This window comes from Amblyraja radiata, chromosome 20, assembly GCF_010909765.2.
Source record: "Amblyraja radiata isolate CabotCenter1 chromosome 20, sAmbRad1.1.pri, whole genome shotgun sequence".
NCBI classification, from domain to species: domain Eukaryota; kingdom Metazoa; phylum Chordata; class Chondrichthyes; order Rajiformes; family Rajidae; genus Amblyraja; species Amblyraja radiata.
The window spans coordinates 27,781,782-27,805,969 of NC_045975.1; the positions used below are offsets into that span (position 1 = coordinate 27,781,782).

Sequence of the window (24,188 nt, forward strand, 5' to 3'; positions counted from 1 at the left end):
ACCTTATTCTTTGGACCTTCTTCCTTATTCTTGCAAAATTGTTGGAGATACCCCAACACCCATTGTCTTAAACTATGGTATGAACATATAATTTGGAAGTGGATAATTTTCGGCCAAAAATTGTGCTGTTTGTTAGTATGAACTGAAGATGGTTAAAGGGGTAGGGCATTGTATGCTAGGTCCAATTTCATTCACTGTTTACTCCTCATGGTATAGGTGATCTGACATACAAACAACCTTACTCCATATTGACTAATATGGACACAATTAAGAGAGATCTTTTCACTTCAGACATGTGAAGTGGATTTTTACCGTCCACTTTAAGCCTCCCCACATGGACATGCAAGGAACTGTTGTTGTGAATGAGATGGAGGGTTTCGGCCCGAAACGTCGCCTATTTCCTTCGCTCCATAGATGCTGCTGCACCCGCTGAGTTTCCCCAGCAATTTTGTGGAGGGAACTTAACTCAGGTTATGAACTGCGTACTTTTCTTCCTATGAATTTTCCCCATACAGTTGACCATTTATAGTTCTATGATTTGTTTTCTTCTTTATCTTCCTCTTTTTGCTAAAACAGTTGAGGATTGAGAAAGAGAAGCAAGCCAAGATGGAGGCCTCCCTTATTGAACTGTCGAATGCCTCTCAGCAATTACCACCCAGGAGCAGGAGGTTAGTTCTGACTTGGTTTGCTCTGGTGATCGTACTGCAGCATGTAGACTCACTGTTTGATGGGTGGTGATGCCAACTGTATTGCCCATCGTAACACCACTGGATTAGTCTTGAACTGTGGCCACCACTTCACCCTTGAAAGAGTTAATGCTTAAAAACACAAATTATTTACTTTTTTCCCCTTCTTTTCCCATTGAAAGTGGAAGCAGTAGTACAATTGAAAATCATTTTTGAAAAACATTTTTAAGATCTAATTATTTATTTTGATTAAACCCCCTTGTGGAATAAGAATGTTAAAGAGGGGTCAGTGTATTGAGGGTCACCGTACCTTGATGCTAATTTTGAATGGAATCGCTTCAACTGCAGGTGAACTTGAGCAGCTTTTGTTTTAATGACACCTGCTTTGCAAGGTGTCTTCGCAAGAGGATCAGACCCGCACATCAACAAACTTTGGATTCCATGTTGTTGAAGCCTTGATGTTTTGACAACCATGATATTGAATGCTCAACACAATTTTTTTCGCTCTGTTTTAAATCGGATATGACTTTTAGTTATAAGCTGTTATTTTGTTTGAGGTTTGTAATTTCTTGTGACTTAATCCCTAAGAATGTTTGTGTTGTCCTTCCAGTAACTAGACATTGATCTATTGCACCTCACTCTGGGATTTGGCTGACTTACTTTCAATCTATCACACATTTGTCTAACGCACATCCCAAATCTGAAACAAATGGAGGATAATACACAAAGATATACATATGGGGAAAAAAGGATGATAGAGTGCACACACTCACAAAAATTCATCATCATGCATATACATCTTCATGTACATTCATGGTCAGTCCCCTCTCTAATCTTGAAATGGAGATGAGGATAAATAGCAGTTGAGTTGACTCAGACCCTCTATATGTGCACATGGATCCAGTTACATTGTTGCTCGGGAGAGAATGTGAAGGGGCTTGAGATGCAAGTGGCGTGTTTTGAAACAGATGAGGTTTTGAATCTTCTAACAAAACAAAGGGAAGAAATGATGGGTTTATGGTAAATGGCTGTGCGTCCAATTCGTGGTATTTCTTTCATATTTAGGGAAGGAAAAAGTATCCCACATAGATCACACCTCGTTCACTGCCTTGAATGTGTATTTCCTCCATATGTGACCCAGTTCTGTTTCAGTGTGTGCAAGTTACATGCAGCACATGAACATAGAATTAAGAGCAGGAGTAAGCCACTTGGCCTCTCAACCATTCAATAAAATCATGGCTGCTCTAATTGTAACCTCACCTCTACATTTCTGATTACTTGCAGTAATCTTTCAATCCTCTTGGTATCAAGAACCTATCTACTTCTGCCTAAAAAATGTTCAAATACTCTGCTTGCACAACACTTTGAGGAAGAGTTCTAAAAGCTCATGACCCTCTGAGAGAAACCTTTTCATCTCTGCCTTATGTTTAAACAGTAACCGCAAGCTTTTTATTCTCCCTCAAGAGGATCATCCTCTCCCCACCCTCCCAGTTAAGACCCTTCAGGATATTACATGTTTCAATCAAGTTGTCTCTCACTCTTCTAAATGCAAGTCAAGTGTGTCCAACTTGACCTCATTTGACAACCCATTCCCAGTATCGGTGCAGAAGTCTACTCGGACCTGTTTCCAATACATTCACCTACTGAATCAAGAAAACCAATACAGTACTTCAGATCTAGTCTCACTAATATCACAGATAACTGAAGCATGAACTCCTTGCGCTTGCATTCAGCCCCCCTTACAATAAACAATAAGATTATGTTAGTGTGATAGTTTACTTGCAGTACCAATCTTTTATGAATTAAGTGCTAGAGCATTCAGATCCTTCTGCCTTTCTGAGATGTGTTGCACATCTTATCTCACTTTCTTATCCACTTCCTACAATCTAGGAGTAATTTCTAGTGGTGAATTCACCTACAAACACACACTTCTTTGGTAAGTGGGAGGAAGCTGGAGCACCCAGCGGAAACCCATGTGGTCACAGGAAGAACGTGCAAACTCTGCACAGATTGCTTCCGAGGTTGGGATTGAACCCTGGTCTCAGGCGCAGTGAGGTAGCGGCTCTACCAGTGTTGAGTTAATTACCGCTCTATTATAATCATATGTATTATAATGGAGAAAAAAAATCAAGGAAAAATATATTTTCTTGTTGGACTGGTGAAAATGCAGAGATATTTCATGCAACAAATTCCTTTTCCATCCATGATAATGCTGTTATTCTAAAGTATGTTAATAGCCTCCAGTGGCAGGTTAAGGTACTGCAAGAGCTTTTCAATCCAAATGCAGTGCAAATAAGGGCAAAAGAACTCCAAGTGCCAGCAACATCTCCCTGAAACACACCATATACATTCAACTGTATCGGTGACAGCTTGGCACCTTCCCAAATACTTGTGTATTCAAGCTCCACTCTAGGACTTGAATACATAAGCTAGGTTGACACTTCAATGCGTTATTGAAAAATTCTGAACTTTAGAATTATTCTCTGTCGGGATGTGATTTTAAACAGATCTTTTCCGTCAATCTTACTGAGGCTAATACTAAACGACAGTCATTTCATTTCTAAGTAATTCATCATACGTGAAGCCTGGGTATTTGCGAAAGCTAAGATGTTTTATAAGTGCATACCTTTTTCCATTTGCTGTAGGCAAGACCCCAATGATTTAAGCTTTCTGGCCATTGATGGAAAGATACTACATGAAAATAGGCCTTCAGCCCACCGGGTCCACGTCGACTTGAGTAGTAGGCATCCACAGAGTAGACTTGATGGGCTGAATGGTCTAATTCTGCTCCTATAACTTATTAATTTATACCAGCGAATATATAATGGACTGGATCCATAAATATAATGGATAATGTGAGCACTGGCTTTCGTGGTAATAAAGGTAGCAATTGAAGGGCTATGTAATTTTTCATGTTTACTAATTTGCTAAACAAAAGAATGAGCCAGGAAAAGGAAAAATTGCAAATACGATAAGTGATTAATTGAAATAATAGTTGGAGATTTGGTGCTTTTAAGTCATTTTGCACAAATCCATTCTGGTCTATGTAAATGAATATCTCACTTCTGTTCCTCCAAACTCCAGAGACTGTCAGTTATTCCTATCCATAAAATTCTTTCGTCAATGATCAATGTTCCATTGTGCATTACATTTATTTATATTAAAAGCTATCAATATTGGAAACAGTCCACTAAATTGATCTGCATTTAGACAGTTTAATTCTCTAGAAACTGCTGGTTCACTTAATCAAGAGTCTATTACTTAATCAATAGTATAGGAATCATTGCTATTATTTATTAATATAACTTCACATTTATTAATCATGTGAACAACAAGGAATCTAGAAGAGACCTTGCATAACTTAATCCCATGGGATAATTTCTATGTATTTCCCATTCCCTATTTTTGACCCAACTTCTGATGCACTTCATTCATCTGTCGGCGTTTTATTGCGACTCTTCTCATTTGTGGATGTGAAATCGTTAAATATAATCTGGAAACTACAATAAAATCCATAAAGAAATCCAATAGAATTCTGACCAGATACTTTATTACATTTAAATCCTTGCTGCTTTTTGATTTTCTTTCTCTCGTATTCTGCTGTTTTTAATGCACCAATCCATTAGAAGACTGATCGATTCCTGCTCAGTTCAGAGCCATCTCATTGCATTCACTTATTCCTAACTATGGTACATGTCCTATTTTTTCTTTGCATCTTTCAAAACATTTTAAAATATTGATTCACATGATTAGTTGACAATTCCATTACCATTTTATCATGTGAAGGAAGGAATTGCAGATGCTGGTTTACACCGAAGATAGACACAAAATGCTGGAGTAACTCAACGGGTCAGGCAGCACCTCTGGAGAAAAGGAATAGGTGATGTTTGAAGGATCTTGATCAAAAACCTATTCCTTTTCTCCAGAGATGCCGCCTGACCTGCTGAGTTGTTCCAACATTTTGTGTCCATCTTCCATGTTATCATGTGTTGGCCAGGATGATAAATGCCCATCCAATTTGCCATCTATCATCTAGCATTTTTACCTAAAAGTGTTGTTAAAAATGTACAAGAAATAGAGGCTAAATTAATGCTCCAAAATTATTGCTGAAAGGGAAGAGAGGGGAATGGTGTAAAGCAGTGAGTGTTGCAATAACCCTGTATTAGTGAACAGGTATACACTGTGTGTTGAGGCCTGGCCTCATGATTGAAAGTTTGCTGCACTGTATTGGCTTCTTCACTGGACAAATAATGACGCCTCACCAAATAAAATGCTGTGTGAGGTTTTGCTTCTTGGGGCCTGCCAGATGTTCAATGATTGTTTTATGCTTTTGAGATACAGCAGGGTACAAAAGAACATCTCCAGCATTTCCTTATAAATAACCACCAACTTTGAATCCAAAATGCCTCGCTACACTGGTTAATCATGGTAGAACATTACTAATCAATGTGATAAGTCAAGATTGAAACCGGATAATAGAGTTGGAAGTAAGTTGCATTACAATGACAGTGCTGGGGGTGTGCTATACAGTGGGATAGAGCTAAAACTGTTACAGAACAACAAGGCATTGTAGACTTAGGAAAGAGTTACACAGCATAGCAGCGCATTATATGGTGATTAAGAGACCCAGAAAGTGGAATACACAGAAACTTGCAGCTGTGCACTGTGCGGGGATATGAGGTATTGCATATAGCGGGAGCCTGGAACGTGCTGACAGAGGTGGTAGTAGAGGCAGAAATGATAGTGGCATTTAAGAGGCTTGTAAGTAAGTACATGAATGGGGAATGGAGGGATATGGATCACATACAGAGGTAATTAGTTTGACTTGTCATCATGTTCACATGGTGTTTGTGGACCGTTTAGTCTGTTCTTGTGCCGACTGTTCAATGTTTTACAGAATAACATTGACCTGGGCTCAGAATGTGTTTCTTAAAGGATAGATGGAAGCATGATTTTCATGTCAGAGGTGCGTTGCACATTGAAAGTGATTTGGGACGTGTTTCACACAGCAAAACCATCAATAAATGGCAAAGCTGAGAGTGCATTACTGATGGTTAAAGGCCAGAGGGGGTATTGCTCAGGCTGATACAGGGGAGTAGAGCAGAGGGAGTAGCCTAAAACTAGAATACATTGTGCTGTGTTTCTTAGTGTTTGCCATCAGAATCCCATTTGCCTAATGCTGGAGAGTGGCTCCTTTATACCCTGTTGGAGTTTTGTGTCTAACCCTCAGAGATGGAACTTGCTTATCGAGTCTTGGTCCTGCACGCATCACACTAACAGCCAATTAGTGCTAATCCGTTATCCCACCAGGACTTCTATTTCCCGTATGAGCAGCAAAGATAAGATTTCAATACATGACAAGGAGCGCAAGACACTGGAGTCTGTAATGCTGGAGCACGTTAACGATGATGAGGAGGAGAGGAAGAAGTTGAATGGCTCAAGTTCTGAGGAAGAGATACCTCATGAAGCTGAATCCGAGGCTGGTAAGGCAATGACCTGCTTCCATTATACATGAGAGCTTTGAATATCTCCACGTGGGCTGGGGGTCCAATAAAATAATCTCGGACTTAAGAAACTGGATTATGTACAGCAAAATATGAACTAAATAAGGACTCTTTGGATGCTGTGAGAGGAAAAGTCTAAGCTAAAAACATTAGACAAGTAGGAGGCAGAATATTTGACAATCATTCCTGCCCCACCATTCAGTAGGATTGAACCTGTATTTCATTGCTTCCCCTATTATCCCTTGAGTTTTGTCCAGACACTGAGCATTTGACTTCAGTCTCAATGTACTAATCAACTGAAAATTATCAGCCTGCCGGGTTTTAAAGAATTAAAATAAATTATCCACTGTGTCCTAATTACTCAGTCCCTTAGCTGAGACTGTAACACATGTTTCTAGATACCAATTGGAAGAAAAAGTTTTCAACCTTTTGAGAAATGTTTGGGGTTTAAGGGAATGGGAGACAGAATTTGCAGGTTTAGAATTACTCAAACGATTTTTTAATCTCAGTGAACTTTCATTATATCACCACCCAAGTGCATCTAATCTCTGAGCCACTTACTGTTCAACGGTGTAATCAGTCAGATCCAACCGAAGTTCACATCTTATGAATGTGGTCATAGAGTAATTCAGTGTGCAGGCAGGCCCTTCGGCCCAACTTGCCCACACCGACCAACACGGTGCTATTGATTCCTGTGAGGATAGAAAACATGAAGTTTGTTTGACTTCTAAAGGGAAGCCACAAATTTAGCTTTACTCTGGCAGTTCAAGTTCTGGGTGGTGTAAAAAGATAAACTCATATTTCCATTGCGTCTTTCATAGCACTGGACCACCCGAAATTTCTTTGCTATCATGGAAATATTTCTTGGGTGCAATCAGTGTGTTGTGTGGAAAATGCAGCAGCCAATTTGCGCGGGGCATTCTCCCACAAACAAAGCCACAGTAATGATCAAATCATCTGTTCTTACAGTGTCAATAGAGAGTAGATATTGGCTAGGCTCCAGGGACAAATGTCTTGCTGTTTCTGAGAGAGGACTGTGGGATCATTTCACTGCGAGGACAGGGTCTCGGATTAACATGTGAAAGACAGTGCAGCTATTCCTCAGAATGTTGTTGGATTGTCAGTCCAGACTTTTGCAGGCAGGCTTCAGGAGTGATGCAAAGCCAGAACTTTCTGACTGAGATGTGAGTGTGGTGGAGCCATGTTTGGTGCTGATAGTTGGCAGCTTTTAAACGGAGACAGGAGGCACACAACTGTGGAAATATGGTGATGTTGCCCTGAACTAAAGTTTGATATGGGATTTACTTCCAATAGATGCCCAGTCTCTACATGTTCATGAATTGTAATACCCTTGTAATACCGCTGGTCAGCGCGATCTTGGTGAACCGAAGGGCCTGTTTCCGTGATGTATCTCTAAAGTCCACAGATTGTAGGTAACAAATGAGCCCCAGGGCTTTTGGGAGAGGATGGGGAAGAGGCATGGAGAAACAAGGGTTCTTCAGACACGAGAACTGCACACATTGCCTCCACACTGTTTCTCTAAACCTGCCCATGCAAGCAGCATAACAGTGAAATGCTGCTGAAATATCATTTCCCTATGGTGCCACCTTTAGAGTTTAACCGAAGTGGTTTGATTCCACCAATGATTAGATTTATATTTATCTCATTATTATTGGGCCGTGTTGATTAAAGTGCTTTACCGAAATAAAAGTTAAAAGTCAAGTGGTCTTATCAATTATGTGTTAGGTCAAGGGAGCCTATGAGATTGACCAATTCTGGTGGTCCCATGGCCTGATTCAGGACTCCCAATATATTTGCATGGTAAGTATGTTTCAAAAAAAGCCACTGGTTTAAAGATGAAAATTTAAACTGCATTTTGCTTTCTCGTCCCCGTCGAGTGTGCCAATAGTGATAATAGCTCTCAAGGGCCCCTCTGTTTCATTTGGGGTTGGAAATGGAAAGCTTTGATATGCCACACTCTATTCATTTGCACTTGGTGACCATAGATTGTGTCTTTTGTTTTGACAGAGAAGGCCAAAGTCCGTCTAAACGTGAACAACCTCACCAAGCGGAGCATGACAACTGACTCCATCCTCTCATCCACTACTGCAAGTAACAAGAGGGTACGTAACTAGCAAGGAGAGGAACTGACTGATGTTTGAGTTTTGGAATGTGCACCACCATCTTCTGATCTAGCTTTTTCTTTAAACTCCCTGAGTGGAGCCAGGATCTGGGGGAATGGTAATTGGTTTGGCTCTCTCATTGAAGATTTGGCATTTTCTTTTCATTTGTAGATCAAACAAATAAAAACGGAGTTACTGGAAATTCTGCTTTGTTTACTATGAAGAATGCAGCTTGCTTTCTGTTGAAGGGATGTAAAGTTTTTTGTTGCAAAGTGTGCTGCACTGTGGTTGGTCGATGGAGGCTGCGGTGGACGGGTTGTGCAATGTTTATATTTTGAGGGCTGTTGCATTTCAAGAAATTCTGCATTGCTTCCTGTGGTGCTGTTTGTTGTGGATTTCACTTCCTGCTTCTGAATGCAAGGGCTGCAGAATCGCTGTTGTAAAACTATACTGTATTGTTTTGCAAAGGATGCTGCATTTTTGCTCTTCAGTGATATGTGGTTTGAAGGGTAATTCATTTTGCAGTTAATACTGTACGTTTGCTGTTGCTATGCTTGCTGCTGCCATCAATGTTGCATTGTTATGTGTTGCAGTTAGGTGGCATTTTTGCTAGAAATGTAGTGACATGTTTCACTCTGCAGGCAGTTGCAATGTTCTGATGAATTGTATTGTTCAAATGGTAGGTGCAGTCTTAATCCTTTGTGAGAGATGACTTTTAGCAAGGAGCGCTTTCAGAGCTGCTCCTGCATGCTCAACATAAATTTGCTGAGAAAACGAAGCCGTTGTTTGCTGTACGATGCACTGGTGTTTTTGTTTCTCTGTGTACCCTTTTAAGAAGGTTGCTCTCTGAGGATTGCTGCGTGATTCTTTTGCGTCGTTTGTGTTGCAGTGTTTTCCCTAGCAACTGAAATGAAGTAAAGCTATGGGCTTGCCTTAGATAGTCTTACATTGCAGGGCTCCATGCCTGTGACATCACTACTTTTCTGAGACTGTCCAATATCTAACTTTACAGTTTGAAGAATAACAATAGGGGCCCCTTCTAATCTGACCTGGGTCTTGCATTTTTCACTCGCCTCATAGAGTTCTTAGAACGTGGTGAATCAGATGAACACTTTGAAGTAAGATGATTGTTAAATTAAAGAAGCTTATTTGTTTCTCTTCTTACAGAACGAGACTTGCAGACTTCCCAAGCTTAGTTGTCAAAAGAGGCCAGCACCTCCCACATAGCCTTAGCTGAAATGGCCAGATTTAGTGCCTTGCTCTTACTACAAGAGAGCTCGAGAAGAAAATCTTGATCTTTAATTTTTCTTCATATGGAGGACATGGTTTCCTGATCTATCAATCTATCCTGCAGTCCCAAGCCTCGAAGAGCAGATATTCTCTGCGTTACTTTTGCTTTTAACCCCCGCTGAACTCCGATTTATAATGATCATTGTAAAGATAGGTAGGTCCAAGTGGTTTTTGGGAGTTTTGAGAGAAGGTCAGCTCCATTGTCTCTGATGATATTCAATGTAACATTGGTCAAAGTCAAAGGTGACACAGTTGGCGCAGCAGTAGAGTTGCTGCCTTACAGCACCAGAGACCTGGGTTCAATCCTGACTACGGGTGCTGTCTGTACAGAGTTTGTACATTCACCCGGTGACCGTGTGGGTTTTCTCTAGGTGCTCTGGTTTCCTCCCACATTCCAAAGACGTGCAGGTTTGTAGGTTAATTTACTTCTGTAAATTGTAAATTGTCGCTCGTGTGTAGGATAGTGCTTGTGTACGGGGCGATCGCTGCTCGGCGTGGACTCATTGGGCCAAAGTGCCTGTTTCCACGCTAAAGTCTAAAGGTCAACTTCCTGGAATAATGTGCAAGGTTAACGATTTTTAACTGTAAGATAAACACATTTAAATATAACACTCTGCATAAAATGATCAAAAAGGGAAGCCTGAAATTGTTTAAATGCAAAGCATAATTATAATTGTTACATTTTGTCCTATTCTGAGGGATATGGCATTTCCCTCCTCTGCGTTAATGCTGTGATATTATTGAAGGATTTCCTGCTGTCATTGCCACTGAGTTGTCTTGCCATGCTTATTGTATTGGTCCTTTTTTGGAATGCTGCATTATTTACTCTTAAGGTGAGCATCAAAATTACTTCCAAATGATGTTTTCTCATTGCATTTAATGCCAAGCCACTCACGTTTGGTGGACTTCTAGTGCTGCATTATTGCTATCTAGTGCTGCATTACTGCTAGTTATGAGAAGCTGATTTTTTTTAAAGACCAGCAAGGATGCTGCATTATTTCCTGGTGTAAAGTTTACTCTACTGTTCTGTGTTGTGGGGATTGCACCATTGGTTTTGGTTTCAGGTAGAATTTTAATTTTTAGGGTTTTGTCGTTGTTTCGTGTTTAAGGTAGTGTTTTAATTTTCAGGGTTACCTGAAACACTAGCTGCATTATTTGGATATGAAGGGCTCTGCATTGCTTCTCACAAGGAGTTCTGTATTGCCTCCTTAACATTTATTGTGAAAGGTGTAGCTTTCATTGGATGAAGAGACATTTCCAGTGCTGTCTGCTGTCTTGTTTTTATTTGTTGTGTATTTTATTGGTTCTGCAAAGAATGTTGAGGTGTATTTTGTGAAGCATGCCACATTGCATCTTTTGGAGGATGGTGTCTCGAGAGAAGTGTTTTCACGTGAAGAGTATTGTGTTGACTCTCGGTGTTAAGTACCACATTGTCTCTCTGTATAAAGCATGCTGCATTGAGTGGACTGTTGCATCAGTTCTTGTGTAGGGTGTGCAATCATGCAGTGTTGTCACTTTTATGTGTGGAGTGTCTCACTAGGATAGATATTGAATACAATTCAATATCTATTGAATAGATATTGAAACAATGACTGCAGTGAAAATTGCAGGATATTTTTCATGTGGCATGCAGTGTTGTTTCCTGGGTTAATTACTGCATTGCATTTTGGTGATGGGCCCTGCACTCCGGTGTGAAGAATGTTATGGTCTTTGTGAAGATTGCTGTGTTTTCTTTAAATGCTGAATCAAGCTAATTAGTTGCTACCTGTGAAGGTCCCAAACTGGTGAAGAATGGTGTGACGTTCCCAGAGTGGGTAACTTGTGAAGCCTGCTTTGCTTTATTTTCTGAAGAACACTGGACCATTCTGCTGAAAAGTTTTGAACTGTTTCTGATCAAGGATACAGCTTTGATTATTGTGCCTTGTTATTTCTGATTACTGTAAAGAGGGCTCATTTATTTCCATCGAAGGGTGCTTTGTTAATTTTCGTAAAGATTTCTGCTTTGTCTGCAGTGAAGAAAGCTGAATTTCATCTTGCAAAGATCTTATCTAGAATGCTACAATGATCACATGAAATGTACCCCATTGAATCCTATGAAGAGCACTGCATCGTTGCTTGTGATGAGTGTAGTGTTCTTCCAATGAAGAATGCCACATTTGGTTGTTATGAAGAATTCTGCATCGTTTCTTGTGAGGAGTGGTATTGTCTACAATAATGAGTGTTGTGTTGTTTCTGGTGCTGAAAACGATAAAGGTTATTATGAAGGTTATTATTATTTCAATGTGAAGAATGCTGTGAGGTTCTGGCGATGAGAACTGCTATATTATTTGTGAATAGTGCTCTGTTGCTTCATGATTTGAAGAATGCTGTGTTGGATCTCACAATAATGCAGCTCATTTTCTAGTAAGAGCACTGCTTTATGCATTATCATATATTGGGTAACTTTTAACCCTTTCATGCCGAGTCTGCTCTGAATTTAAATCATAGCTTTGCAGGTGTCCTAGTAATATTTAAAGGAAGTTCTATTTCTCAGACTCTGTAATCTTGTATTTAGCATCTGCTTTCTCATGAGTTGGAAATCCTAACAGCTCCAGGTAGCTGTGAAGTTTTATTTAGCAAGGAAACTATTTTTGCAGCACTGAAAATGGATGAAGCAAGTTTCCTCAGCCCCTTTAACAACATTTTACTCTGAAGCTCTGTCTCACCAGCACAATCTCCCACTTCTGTGGCCCCACCACCACTGATGTGCAAAGCACCACTGCTCACAGCCACCACAACATCCAACATTTATACGGACAGGAAACATTTGGAGCACACGCACAGGGAGGCATGGACGAGTTGGGCCGAAGGGCATGTTTCATGCTGTATGACCTTTGCTCTTGCCCATCCCCACCTCGTGCCTCAAATTTCAACTTTGTACTCTTGAGCCGTCCCTCCATTCTATGATCATCACCAAGATATGGATAAATGGGAGTAAGCCCTGATGGTGGCACTGTGTGAGTGGCTTGTTTGCATAACAATTGGATGGTCTTTCAGTCTGTGCAAGAAATGAAGCAAACCATTTATAATGAATGTGGACTGTTAAAAAGAGGGCGCTGCTTGTTTTTCTGGGATTTCCATCTCAGCTCCCCAATAAGTGGCAGGATCCACGATTCCATGGTCAGGGGTGCCATTGTCAGATTATCACACTGTGAAGCTCTGTCCATTAACAAATCAACTGTGACCTTATCAAAAAAGTATTGTAAGTGCACCTCTAATAGCATTGGCTAATACTTTAAGATCCACACACCTCTTTAAGGCACCATATTCCATCCATGGTATTATTGGACATTCCTCTGACAAGCAGTAGATATTTTAAGAACACTGTCTATTACAATAATTGTATAATTTACGCTGTCCTACTGTATGGCATCAGTTTCTCCCTGGTGATGAATGGAGTGGATTTAATCAGTGTTTGGGGGTGATACTCTGGACAGTATTCATTTTCCCACTTTCCACAAATGGTGATCCAGATAGATATGGGAGCTTGCTTAACATTCCCTGTATTGAAATTTTGATTGAAATCAGTCATTACCTTCCATGAGCATCAATGCTCCGTTGAACATCATTCCAGCAGTTTCAATTCCCTGGTTTAGTTAGGCATTGGCTGATGAAAGTTACAGTGATATAGATGATTTGATTTATTGACAGCATGGTCTACTGTGGACTGAATTGATTATTTATTTATATTAAGGCCATGTAGAACAAGGATGTTTTTCCTCTTTGCTCTTTTGTGCCTGTCATTCTTTCTCTATCACTCTCATCTGACTTTCTTTTTCTCCTCTTGCTCTTCCTTTGACTACAGTTTGACTTCATTACTCCTTTCCTACCTTTTTGTCAGTCAAGTGACCCAAAGTCATGGCGACAGGGCCTACGCAAAACCGGCATTGTCTTGGTCGCCAAAAGAGGTCAAAAAGCAGCGGTGAGCTTCTTGCATGTTGAGATTACCATTCTCGGTGGAGCTTTTGGTGTGCTGCATGAGCACGTGGTTTATTTTGCATTCATCTCTGTTAGTCTTCCTCTCTATTTCAAACTCTCTGGTTTTAGGTAAGCAATTTCAGAAGAGGCAGTCTAATTTTTGAGGCAACAGAAAGTCCAGCAATCTAGAATGCAGTCTGTATATTGTCATTGATACCCTGCAGCCTTTACCGCTTAAAATCTGTTCAGAAAATTGCTATAAGACACAAGGCATCTCAGGAGGTGGTTGAGGATGGGTAGATGTGTATTAAGCTTTCCTTCTGTCTCACGTGTATCCTATCGTGTGAACGTGATTGTATTGTTGAAAGGAGAGAGGATGTAACCTCGCTGAAAACACAAATTGCTTGTGTTGGGTACCAACCGTGGAAAAGAGGTTAATGGCTCACTGCCTTTTTAAATTAGATTGAAATGTTTTGAGGATACTTTTTTGTATTGGAAACATAGAATGTTCAAGAGAATAAAAGGCTCCTGAGTTCCAACTGGCTGGTCCCTAAATGTTTCTGAAGGTTTACAGACATAGTTTTGTCTCTAGTGCTCCTGGCTCACTCTCTCCTTGAGATATTGCGCCACTACAACCTAATTTCATTAATTCCCACTTTCCCAATTCTGAAAATGAGCTTCTACCAGTTTCATGTAGAAGTTGTCATGAGGTTTCAATGTGCCTGAATTCCTCTGAAATGTTGCTGAGCCACTGCATGCCCCTTTTGTCCCCCAATAGAGGTATTTCCGTCTTCTGACGTGCCTATAACTGGGTGACACATACAAAATATCAATTTACACTATCACAGATGTCCCTTCTGAAATGTGATGCTCTCGGTTCCAGGTGAAGCTAGGCTGGAGCTTTGTGCAAGGTCATTGTTAATATCTGAGATCTGTTCTCTCTCAACTATTATTTGTTTGCTCATAATGTCAACAGTATTCATAGGAAGCAGGTATTGTCCCACCCTACTGCCACTCTCATTCCCACACCAATCCGTCCCCTCCTTTGTAATTGCCTACTGTGCTCGTATGCCCATAGTGTTTATCCTTCAGATTTCACATTATTTCGTGCTTAGCTACACTACACATCTGCCATGACTTGGCCCAACTTCACAAATTACCCATATCTCCGTCTGTGGCCTTTTATTCTGTTATTTATGGCCATTCTTCAAGAGATTTGTTATTATCAGAAAACGAATGCAATTTTGATTCTGTTCCAAGTTTCAAATCCTTTTGAACATTGTGAACGGCAGTGACCCAAACACACATCTCTCAGGCACGTCACTAATAACCTACCAGTAGAAATAATCCAGAAGCAATGAAAGTTAATATTCAGACTTGTCCAAGCAGGGAGCTAATGCTTAATAACGAGCAACTGCAGGTCTCAGGAAGCATTTAAACTGCATTCAAGTGGGGATGTTTGTGCTCATTGCCTATATCTGATTGCCTAGTTAAAACACACAGATTTGTAGTTTGATGTTCATTCCTATTAGTGCCCTGATGTCCTATTGGTGCCCTTTTACCATTCAGCCCTACTTGATGCATATTCTTTCCTCTGTCTGCTTTTGGTTTGTGTTTCCACTGTCTGTCTGATTCGTGTGTGTACCTCTCAGTCCTTAATTAGTGCAATTTCCTCCTTAATCCCGGATTGGTGCGTATTCTCTCTATTCCTGAATTCCTCTGCTGCCACTAACTGGTATTGGTTCCTTCCCTCTCCTTCTCATCCCAATAGAGTTTGCGTTCATCTTTGAAGCTCCAGTTTCTGTGCCTTAACTCCAAGACCTCAAGTTGCCAATTGAACATTTTAACTTTTTACACTCAAACATTTGCACACGTTTGCATCGATTCCCCCTGGGGCATGTCCAGTTATGAACATGAAGTGACTATAATAACTGTTAGATCCAATAGCAGCTTAGCTGCACAAAGACCCTGACAAACCATTGGTAATTATTGGGGCAAGACTTCCTTTGTTAGCCATTCAGAGCAAAGTTGTGGAAGCCTTCTGAAACATCAGTATTTGACTACACTGGAATTGTTAAAAGATATTTCTTCCATATTCATGATATGGTCACCACAGTTTGACCAGAGGGAAACTTTAATGCTTTATTTAATAATTAAGAATTTGTTTTTGTTTAGGGCTTAGCTGCGGCTTGCTAGTGAATGTTGCTGCTTTTTGAGCTTGATTTCCAGAGGTTGTTGTCATCGGTTTGCTGTTCTCTCAACATGGAAAGGCTGAGAGACAACAGCAACTGAAATTGTCGATGTTGCAAATCTGGGGGGAAAAAAGCAGAAGATGTTGGAAATATTCAGCAGGTCAGGTTGCATGTGGATGATGGTTGTGATAGAAGACCATTAACCTCATACTTCATCGCCATTTCTCTCTCCGCAAACGCTGCCTGACCTGCTGAGATATTTTTCCAGTCATTTCTATGGCAGAGGATGTTTTAGACTGCTCCCACCTTTGTTGTCAAAAGGAGGGAGGTAAGTCCCTCCTTTGCCAGCCAGCTTCTCTTTTTGGTTGGTTATGCTATTAGTCGCATAGCTGCATGTCTTTTCTATAGGCTGCAAGGCAACTCAATTATAAGATCATGCCTGGAAATGGCACTAGAGATGGTGGCTCTCACATTTGACCTTGGACAACAGGTAAGAGGTACTTGTGTAGGAAGGAACTGGAGATGCTGGTTTAAACTGAAGATAGATACAAAATACTGGAGTAACTCAGCAGTTCAGACAACATCTCTGGTGAAAAGGTATAGGTGATGTTATGGGTCGAGATCCTTCTTCAGGGTCTGAAGAAGGGTCTCGACCCGGAACGTCATCCACAGTGCCCTCCATAATGTTTGGGACAATGACCCATCATTTATTTATTTGCCTCTGTCCTCCACAATTTGAGATTTGTAATTTAAAAAAATCACATGTGGTTAAAGTGCACATAGTCTGATTTTAATGAAGGCCAGTTTTATACATTTTGGTTTCACTATGTAGAAATTACAGTGGTGATTATACATAGCCCCCCCCCCTCCCATTTCAGGGCACCATAATGTTTGGGACACATGGCTTCACAGGTTCAGTGGCTCAGGTTCTTTTCAGGAGTTTTTCAAAGCTAAAAAAATTGGTAAATTCTTAAGTGGCCAAGTCAATACAATACAATACAATACAATTCAATTTATTGTCATTTGGACCCCTTGAGGTCCAAACGAAATGCCGTTTCTGCAGCCATACATTACAAACAAATAGACCCAAGACACAACATAATTTACATAAACATCCATCACATCGCTGTGATGGAAGGCCAAAAAAACTTATCTCTCCACTGCACTCTCCCCCCCGATGTCAGAGTCAAAGTCAAAGTCAAAGCCCCCGGCGGGCGATGGCGAATTGTCCCGTGGCCATTAAAGCCACGCCGGGTGATGCAAGGTCGCACACCGGGTCTTGGTGTTAGAGCCCCCGGCGCGCGCTCGCAAACTCCCGCGGCCATTCCAAGCCGCGCGGGGCGGTGATGTAAGGCCCCGCTCCAGGAGCTCTTCAACCCCGCAACTCGGGCGGGAGAAGTCGCCGTTGCGGGAGCCCTGAAAAGCGGTCTCCCTCCAGGGACCCGCGGGCTCCCGGTGTCGCCGTCCGCCAAACCCGCAGTTGCAGCCACCGAATCTCCGGAGGTCGGGCCGCAGCAGCGTCCGCCACAGCTCCACCCGCTCTGGACTCGGCCAGCTCCGCGACGGTGAGGTGAGTAGTCGGCACCAGAGCCCCCAGTCTTCCTGTTGGAGGCCGCTCCTCGTTGCAGCCCCAACGACAACGGAGACCCGACAAAGAAAAGGTCGGGTCTCCCGTGCAGGGAGAGATTTAAAAGTTACCCCCAACCCCCCCACACCACCCCCACCCCCCCACACACATACCCCAACAAAAAATAACAAAAACTACATAAAAACATAGACATAAAATAATAAAAAACGCAGACGGACTGCAGAGGCCGCTGCTGATGAGAGTCGCGCCGCCCACCGGAATTCACCTGATCTGAACTAAATTGAGCATGACTTTTATATGCTGAAGAGAAAACTAAAGGGGACTAGCCCCCAAAACAAGCATAGGCTAAATATGGCTGCAATACAGGCCTGGCAGAGCATCACCTGAGAAGACAGCCATGAAGATGTCCATAAATCACAGACTTCAAGCAGGCATTGCATGCAAAGGATATGCAACAAAATACTAAACATGACTACTTTCATTTACATGACATTGCCGTGTTCCAAACATTATGGTGCCCTGAAATGGTGGGGACTATGTATAAACACAGCTATAATTTCTACATGGTGAAAATGAAATGTATAAAAATAGCCTTTATTCAAATCTGACAATGTGCACTTTAACCACTTTAACACTGATTTTTTTCGATTACAAATCTCAAATTGTGAAGTACAGAGGCAAATAAATAAATGATGGGTCTTTGTCCCAAACATTATGGAGGGCACTGTATATAAACCAGCATCTGCAGTTCCCTTCTACACAAGAGTTTGCAGGTATTCTGTGAAGTTTTGCTTTCTGCATCTTTTTGCGTTAATGCCTGGAAACAGATCAAAGGTTCGCTAAATTGACTCCTGGGATGAAATGTTTATTGGGATGGACATGTAGTTTGCGTAGTTTAGACAACTGAGTTGTGTTGATTGAAAAACAAAATTCAAAAGTGACTTGAATCAGAATGAATGCTTTGGTTGTTTATTCTGCTTGGAGACACTAACATTGGGAGCAGTGGCTTCACATAGGAGACAAGCCAAATGATGTCTCTTTCTGGCAGTTTCCCTTGCAACCGCAGGAAATGCTACACTTGTCGCTTTACCTCCCCCTTGACTCCATCCAAGGACCCAAGCAGTCTTTCCAGGTGCGGCAGAGGTTCACCTGCACCTCCTCCAACCTCATCTATTGCATCCGCTGCTCGAGGTGTCAGCTGCTTTACATCGGTGAGACCAAGCATAGGCTTGGCGATCACTTCGCCTAACACCTCCGCTCAGTCCGCAATAACCAACCTGATCTTCCGGTGACTCAGCACTTCAACTCCCCCTCCCATTCCGAATCCGACCTTTCTGTCCTGTGCCTCCTCCATGGCCAGAGTGAGGCCCACCGTAAATTGGAGGAGCAGCACCTCGCATTCGCTTGCGTAGTTATACCCCAGCGGTATGAACATTGACTTCTCCAATTTCAGGTAGTCCCTGCTTTCCCATTCTTTCCCCTCCCCTTCCCAGCTCTCCCACAAGCCTAGAGTCTCCACCTCTTCCTTTCTTCTTCCCGCCCCCCCCCCCCCCCCCCCCCCCATCACCACATCAGTCGGAAGAAGGGTCTCGAACCGAAACGTTGCCTATTTCCTTCGCTCCATAGAAGCTGCCTCACCCGCTGAGTTTTTCCAGCATTTTTGTCTACCAGCCAAATGATGTTGTTCTTTTCATATTTAAAGATGCAGGTTGAAAATAATTTTGAATTTTAAGGGATTCTGTGAGTTCTGGAATGGAACAGGTAAGTGGAGTTGAGGTCAAGGTTCAGCCATGATTATATTGAAAGATGAAGCAGGATTGAGGGACTGGTAAATCTTCCAGCTCTACTCGCGTTATATTCTTATGCTGTATTAAAGTAAGCTTGGTCTCTCCTCCACCTTTGAAGGCACTGAGAGGTAAGCCCCCTAACTCTGCCAGCTTTTAATTTTGTCATTAAGCTTTAGCAGGATATTTACCTGTTCCATTGTTCTCCACTTCAGTTTGAGGCGATTCAATTATGGGTGAATGTGTCCCATCATTTGATAAAGTGTTTCCTCTCCATGCCCAGTTTTCAGGCTCCCCCGCCAAAACAGCAGCTCTCGAAGAGGAGAAGAGGGAGCCGCAGTCCCCAGCAGCGTGGCGCACTGCCCTACGCAAAACAGGAAGCTACGGAGCCCTCAACAACTTGCAGCCACCACCAGAGGAGCAGAGAGGGAAAGAGACAGGAATTGTCCGTTCAGCATCTAGTCCCAAGCTGACTCTGGCTGAATCCAAGGAGAAGGTTTGTGAGAGAAATGTTTAGGAGCATTGCTCGAGAGGGAAACTCAATCAGTTCTGTAGTTAGTACTGGTAGGTAGGTCAGTGACCTGATAGAGTAGGTTTAGTCTAAGTGACCAAAAGAGCTGGGCATAGAGAATAGAAAAACATCAATACTGGAAATCTGGAATAAAAGCAGAAAATTTTGAAGATATTCATAGAATGACTAGATGTGAGGTGTTGCATTTTCAGACATCTAACAAGGGCAGGACCTACACAGTAAATGGTAGGCCTCTGGTGAGTGTTGTAGAGCAGAGGGATCTAGGAGGGCAGGTGTATGGTTCCTTGAAGGTCGAGTCACAGGTAGATAAGGTGGTCAAAAAGGCTTTATGACCTTCATCAGTCAGAGTATTGAGTATAGAAGTTGGGAGATCATGTTGCAGTTGTATAAGATGTTGGTGAGACCATATTTAGAGTATTGTGTTCAGTTCTGGCCATAGGAAAGATATTGTCAAGCTTGAAAGGGTTCAGAGAAGATTTACAAGAATGTTGCCAGAACTAGAGAGTGTGAGCTGTAGCGAGAGGTTGAGTAGGCTTGGTCTCTATTCCTTGGAACGCAGGAGGATGAAGGGTGATCTTATAGAGGTATATAAAATCATGAGAGGAATAGATCAGGTAGATGCACAGAATATCTTGCCCAGAGTAGGGGAATCAAGGACCAGAGGACATAAGTTCAAGGAGAAGGGGAAAAAATGTAATAGGAATCTGAGGGGTAACTTTTTCACACAAAGGGTGGTGGGTGTATGGAGCAAGCTGCCAGAGGAGGTTGTTGAGGTTGGGACTATCCCAACGTTTAAGAAACAGTTAGACAGGTACAAGGATAGTACAAGTTTGGAGGGATATGGACCAAGTGCAGGCAGGTGGGACTAGTGTAACTGGGACATGTTGGCCGGTGTGGGCAATTTGGGCCGAAGGGCCTGTTGGGCAGTATCTGTAGTGAGAGAAAGAGTTAATGTTTCAGGTGTAGATAATGGGCCAGTGCCTGAAGCATAATCTTTATTTTATTCTCTTCAGAGATGCTTCCTGACTTCCTGAGTTTCCCTTGCATTTTCTGTTTTATTTTACTTATGGTGATGTTCTTTTTAAAACAAAGGTTCAAAGGTTATTTTATTGGTCACATACACCTAGGTGTAGTGAAATGCTTCTTGCCATGCAGCACATAAAGAAAGAATACAGACTTAACAGTAATAAAGAAATTTAAACATAAAAACATCCCCCCACAATGGTTCCCACTGTGGGGGAAGACACAATGTCCAGTCCCCATCCCCAGTTCACCCATAGTCGGGCCTATTGAGGCCTCCACAGTTGCCTCCACGGAGGCCCGATGTTCCAGGACGTTCTCGCCGGGTGATGGTGCTCCGGCATCGGGAGAATCCTCACAGCGGCATGGGAACCCTGGAACGGCCGCTTCCGTACTGGAGGCCGCGGCTTCCGAAGCCAACAAGGATGGAGCTCCACAACTGGTGATCTCGCTGAGAGATCCCAGGCTCCCGATGAAAAGTCAGCGCCGCCACCCGCAGCTGGCCGCTCCTCAGACCCGCAGCTCAGCGATGTTTTTATCGGCGGTCTCAGCTCACTGGAGTTCCAGCGCGGCGACCCGGGTAGGGCATCGCCCGCTCCGCGATAGCGCTCCAGCGCTGTGCCGCTACCGAAGCCGAGGTTCTGGGCGGTCCCCGACGGGAAACGCAGCTCCAGGCCCGCTGGTAGGCCGCGAGGACGGGTCGACGGTGCAGCCCGGAGAAAAGCTGCCTCTCCGACCAGGTAGGGACCCTAGAAAAGCAGTTTCCCCCTCCCCCCCCCCCCCCTCCCCCCACATAAAAAAGGCTATAACTCCAGAACAAAAGACTCAACTAACTAAAAATAAAAAAAAGAGAGATAAAACGAATAGTTGCAGGCTGGGCAGCCATACCATACAGGACGGCGCCCCCGTGGAAACAAACCACTGATGACCTGAAATCTACTGTTTAATAAGTGGACAAGGATGCAATATTGATTTGTAATCAGTATTTGGATTACATGTAAGATGCAAATAATTGCTTTAAGGAAAGAGAAAGGGACTGAGAATAATAAATGCTTTCTTTCAAAGAGCCAGAACAGGCAAGAAGAACATAAAATTACAATTGCAGAGTTTATAATGAAAATGTTTTGAAAATTTGATAGATCTGAAACTAAAGCAAAAAAATTGCTGGAAAACCCCACAGGAGGTCATGCAGCATCTGTGGAAAGGGATTCAAAGTTAATGTTTTAGATTCAAGACCCTTGGTTAGCCCGAATTGTTACAGCATATGAGGATCCACCCAGCTCAAGTCAGGGAAGTCCTGGCCAGATGCCCTTACCCACTTCTTGCCAGTGGCCCAAAACCATCCTGAGGCAAGAAGTAGTTCTTCCTCATATACCTCTTGTACCTTTTCCCCAAATCTGTATCCCACAGCCCTTGAATCATTTGTGAAAATAATCTGCGTCACCCACCACCCACGGCAACGCGTACCAGGCACTCACCGCCCTCTGTGTAATGAAAACTTACATTGTACATTTTCTTTAAACCGCTCCTCTCACCTTAAAGCTATGCCCTCACGAATTTGATTTTTAAATCCTGGGGTAGACACAAAAAGCTGGAGTAACTCAGCGGAACAGGCAACATCTCTGGAGAGAAGGAAAGGGTGACGTTTCGGGTTGAGACCCTTCTTCAGACTGGTTAGGGATAAGGGAAACGAGAGATATAGACGGTGATGTGGAGAGATAAAGAACAATGAATTAACAATGTGCAAAAAAGTAACGATGATAAAGCAAACAGGTCATTGTTAGCTGTTTGTAAGGTGAAAATAAGGTAAAGTGAAAATAAGAAGCTAGTGCGACTTGGGTGGGGGGGGGGGGGGGGTGGGATAGAGAGAGAGAGAGAGAGAGAGGGAATGCCGGGGCTACCTGAAGTGAGAGAAATCAATGTTCATACCACTGGGCTGTAAGCTGCCCAAGTGAAATATGAGATGCTGTTCCTCCAATTTGCATTTAGCCTCACTCTGACAATGGAGGTGACCCAAGGACAAAAAGGTCCGTGTAGGAATGGGAAGGAGAATTAAAGTGTCCAGCAACCGGGAGATCAAATAGGTTCACGCGGGCTGAGTGAAGGTGTTCCGCGAAACGATCGCCCAGTCTCCATTTGGTCTCGCCGATGTACAAGAGTCCACATCTTGAACAATGGATACAGTAGATGAGGTTGGAGGAGGTGCAAGTGAACCTCTGCCTAGCCTGAAAGGACTGTCGGGGTCCCTGGACAGAGTCGAGGCAGGAGGTATAGCGACAGGTGTTGCATCTTTTGCGGTTGCAGGGGAAGGTACCCGGGTAGGGAGTGGTTTGGGTGGGAAGGGATGTGTTAACCAGGGAGTTGCGGAGCGAACGGTCTCTGCGGAAGGCAGAAAGAGGTGGAGATGGGAAAATGTGGCTAGTGGGATCCTGTTGGAGGTGGCGGAAATTTCAGAGGATTATGTGTTGTATGCAACGGCTGATGGGGTGGAAGGTAAGGATTAGGGGGACTCTGTCTCTGTTGTGACTATGGGGAGGGGGAGCAAGAGCGGAGCTGTGGGGTAATGAGGAAACACGAGTGAGGGCCTCATCTATGATGTGAGAGGGGAACCCCTGTTCCCAAAAGAATGAGGACATCTTGGATGTCCTATTATGGAACACCTCATCTTGGGTGCAGCTGTGGCGTAGATGCAGGAATTGGGAGTAGGGGATAGAATCTTTGCAGGAAGCAGGATGGGAAGAACTCTAGACAAGATAGTTGTGGGAGTTGGTGAGTTTGTAATAATTTCAGTCATTAGTCGATTTCCTGTGATGGAGACTGTGAGATCAAGAAAGGGGAGGAAGGATGATTTGAGTGCAGGATGAAAATTGGTGGTGAAGTTGATGAAGTCCATGAGTTCTGCATGGGTGCAGGAGGTAGCGCCGATGCAGTCATCCATATAACAGATATAAAGTTTGGGGATAATGCCCTGCTCCTGTCCCATCCTGGGAAAAAGGTTCTGACTGTCTATCCTATCTATGCCTTTCATTATTTTATATACTTCTATCGGGTTTCCAGTGTTACAGAGAAAAGAGAAAACCACAATAGAAAGTGGCTCATTCATGCATCATGTGCTGGGCCTTGTGTAACACAATCCCCACTTAACAAAGACTTTGTTAGCTTGCATTGAACAAATGGTTTAATTCATGTCGACAGGTGCCTTTCAATTACTTGGTTAGATAGTGGGGTAAAAATTGTGTTCTGCACCTTATTTGGAAATGTTTACTGGTTGATGCAGAAAGTTATGGTCGACCAAAATAGTCGGGACATCCAGCTGCAACTGACCCGTCGTGCAAATAGTGCAAATAATTTTAATGGGGCAGCAGCAGAACAGAATTACTGTGCATTTCTTTGGTAGTTTCTGGTAAAATGCAAGGACACTTTTTCCATCTTTATCTGTGCCTCAGTTACAGTGCCCTCCATAATGTTTGGGACAAAGACCCATCATTTATTTATCTGCCTCTTGTTCTCCA

General features: G+C 42.7%; 1 protein-coding gene across 4 annotated transcripts in view; it reads left to right on the forward strand.

Annotated features, from left to right (window-relative positions):
• The window catches only part of LOC116984782 (protein phosphatase 1 regulatory subunit 12A-like), a 131,060-nt gene that overhangs the window by 63,301 nt on the left and 43,571 nt on the right, over positions 1-24,188 (forward strand). For 3 of the 4 annotated variants that reach the window (XM_033039152.1, XM_033039155.1, XM_033039154.1), the window contains exons 7-10: positions 577-668; positions 5,997-6,169; positions 8,219-8,313; positions 19,408-19,620. In XM_033039152.1, coding sequence (XP_032895043.1) covers positions 577-668; positions 5,997-6,169; positions 8,219-8,313; positions 19,408-19,620 — 573 coding nt within the window. The remainder of the gene's footprint in view (positions 1-576; positions 669-5,996; positions 6,170-8,218; positions 8,314-19,407; positions 19,621-24,188) is intronic. The other variant, XM_033039153.1, reaches the window with a different exon arrangement.